The sequence below is a fragment of the Pteropus vampyrus genome, unplaced genomic scaffold (assembly GCF_000151845.1).
Source record: "Pteropus vampyrus isolate Shadow unplaced genomic scaffold, Pvam_2.0 Scaffold16, whole genome shotgun sequence".
Lineage (NCBI taxonomy): Eukaryota > Metazoa > Chordata > Mammalia > Chiroptera > Pteropodidae > Pteropus > Pteropus vampyrus.
The window spans coordinates 7,557,084-7,559,526 of NW_011888797.1; the positions used below are offsets into that span (position 1 = coordinate 7,557,084).

At 43.4% G+C, this 2,443-nt stretch overlaps 1 protein-coding gene across 1 annotated transcript in view; it reads right to left on the bottom strand.

The window, feature by feature from the left end:
* The window catches only part of LARGE1 (LARGE xylosyl- and glucuronyltransferase 1), a 387,690-nt gene that overhangs the window by 87,111 nt on the left and 298,136 nt on the right, over positions 1-2,443 (bottom strand). Inside the window, exon 7 of the mRNA XM_023527353.1 lies at positions 297-409. Coding sequence (XP_023383121.1) covers positions 297-409 — 113 coding nt within the window. The remainder of the gene's footprint in view (positions 1-296; positions 410-2,443) is intronic.

Genomic DNA, 2,443 nt, shown 5'->3' on the forward strand with positions numbered 1-2,443 from the left:
CATCAAATTATCGTTTACTTATGAGTCTGCCTCAATCAACTGTGAGCTCTCTGAGGCCAAGGACTGCATGCATCATTTATCTCTGTAATCCTGTTTCTGAACACAGCCCTTGGCATACACAGTGTGCAGTAAAAGTCTGCTGAATGAACAAATGAATGAAAAAAATCCTAATGTTTTTGATTGGCAGTACAGGGCAGACCGAGCCAAGGGTACGGCGCAGACCCATCTACTTTCGAGTTTGAGAAACGACACCAGGGTACTCAAAAATAACCATATCTTCTAATCTGGCCACTCACCTGGTCAGCTAAGGACGTGGAGAGCATGCCCATCAGTTCCCTCTCTGCGGTCAGCCTCCACATCTGTTCCCATTTCATCTTCCGCAGCTTGTCCAGAAGCAGCAGGATCACCCCTGGGCAACAGCATAGGATGGAGGACAAAAACAGTCAGACAACCAGGCACACCTGTCTCCCTGTGCTGGAGATGAACACACCTGGATTCAATCCCAGGCTCTGCCAGTGAATCAGTGTGAGATGTTAAAGAATCTCTCTGCAACACCTTCACCATGTGGAGAACATCAGTACATACCTCAGACCTCAAAGACTGTTGTAAAGAGCTAAATGAGATGGGCAAAGGAACCGAGCACTTTCTGGGGACGGATGGCGATGATGGCTGCATAGCAATGCAAGTGTGTGTAATGCCCCTGAACTGTATGCTTCTAAAGATGGTTAAAATGGTGTATTTATGTGAGGTATATTTCACCACAGTAATTTCAAAAAGAGCCTAGCACTGCACCAGACACGTAGTACATTCTCTATAAGTATCAGGTTTTCTGCTATGTTTTTCCCAATAACCTACCTAGGTTTCGCTGATGGATGGTGTTTGTATAACATATACTACTTCTCTTTAAAGACAAAAAGCAGCTCCTCTGTGACTTTATTCTGGCTAAGTCTTGCCAATTGACTTTATAATTACTGACAAGCCCCATGAGCTCATTTCAGCGTTCCTGATTTTCAAAGTCTCCTTTAGCCCGTCACAATCAACACGTGTGTAAACTACCGTGAAGGCGTGCTGATGCTGGGTCTTTAAGAGGAGTTTCAAAAGCCGCTGGTTTCCTAAGAAACTGATAATAAGAGGTTATCTCCTCCTCCCGTCTACCTTTTTTGTTGTTAATTTTATGGATAGTGATTTGGGTGAATGGGAGATTGTGTAGCCAGGGAGACTGCCACTGAACACCCTCTTGCATTTTTAAAATGTTAAGACAACTAAATGTAGTACTCAGACGTGTGTGTGTGTGTGTGTGTGTGTGTGTGTGTGTGTGTGTGTGTGTGTGTGTAAATAAAAGCCTAAAAAGGAAACCACATTTTGGCTCAGCTGAATAGTTGAGAAGCAGCTGTCTCCTACCGGTCAGAGTATCAGAGGAAGCACAGAGAATTTCCCTGTAGGTCACTGCAGTTAATTTGGTGGATGGGACTGTAGCACCCACAAGCTCCCAAACCAATCCTCCTCAGGATGCTTAGCTCAGCAGAATGGTCAGGGGAGAAAACGCCAGGTAGTTAAAAAATGATCTGAGTTGATACCTAGCACATGCATTTCCAAAGCAGTTGGAAAGAAACCGATTCCCCACGTCACACATAAATGTCAGCACTTTTTACCTACTCCAATGGAAAATATTTGGAGAAAAAGTTTACTCACCATTTAGTGAAAGGTGTTTGGTTAGAGTTAAAATTTTTAAAAAATATATAATATGGTTATAGGACAAATGGGGTAATACCCCAAGATCTGAACTTGTAAGTTAGAAGTGCAAATTACACCTATTGCTTCTCTTCTTCGTGCTTTGTTAGTTTTTGTACATATTATTTCATTGAACACTTGTGAGATCTCTACAAGCTGGAGATTGTCATCCTTATTCTATAGGTGGGAAAACTGAGGGGCTAAGTCAGACACTTGAACAATTCACAGTATAAGACTAGCTATGCCAGATTCAAACTCAGATCTGTCTGACTCCAAAGCCAGTGCTTCTCTGTCTACACAACACAGATCAGAGCCCCAGGAATGCCTCTTTGGGGCCCTGTGACTCAGGCCAAAGACTTCTTCCTTTTTTGACTTTTGGTTTTTACATGCGTAAAGTGAAGAAACTGCTACTTGCCCTGCACGACTCAAAACACGGCCATGCACCCTAGCGGTAGGCTGGTGAATGTTTAATCAGCAGCTCTCCAGGTGAAAAACAAAACCAAAAACAGATTTGTCGCATTTGCCCATTCCCATGGTGTAAATACTCCCATCACGGCAGATTTCAAGCTACCAACGTGATGTCACTGGAAGCCAGTTGGAAAGAAATGTGCACAGCTGGCCCTCCTGAGTCAGTGTGAGCTAGCTCCAGCACACCAAAATTGTTCCCCAAACACAAAAGCAATTTTAGAAATAGTAAAAGTCACCACAAGCA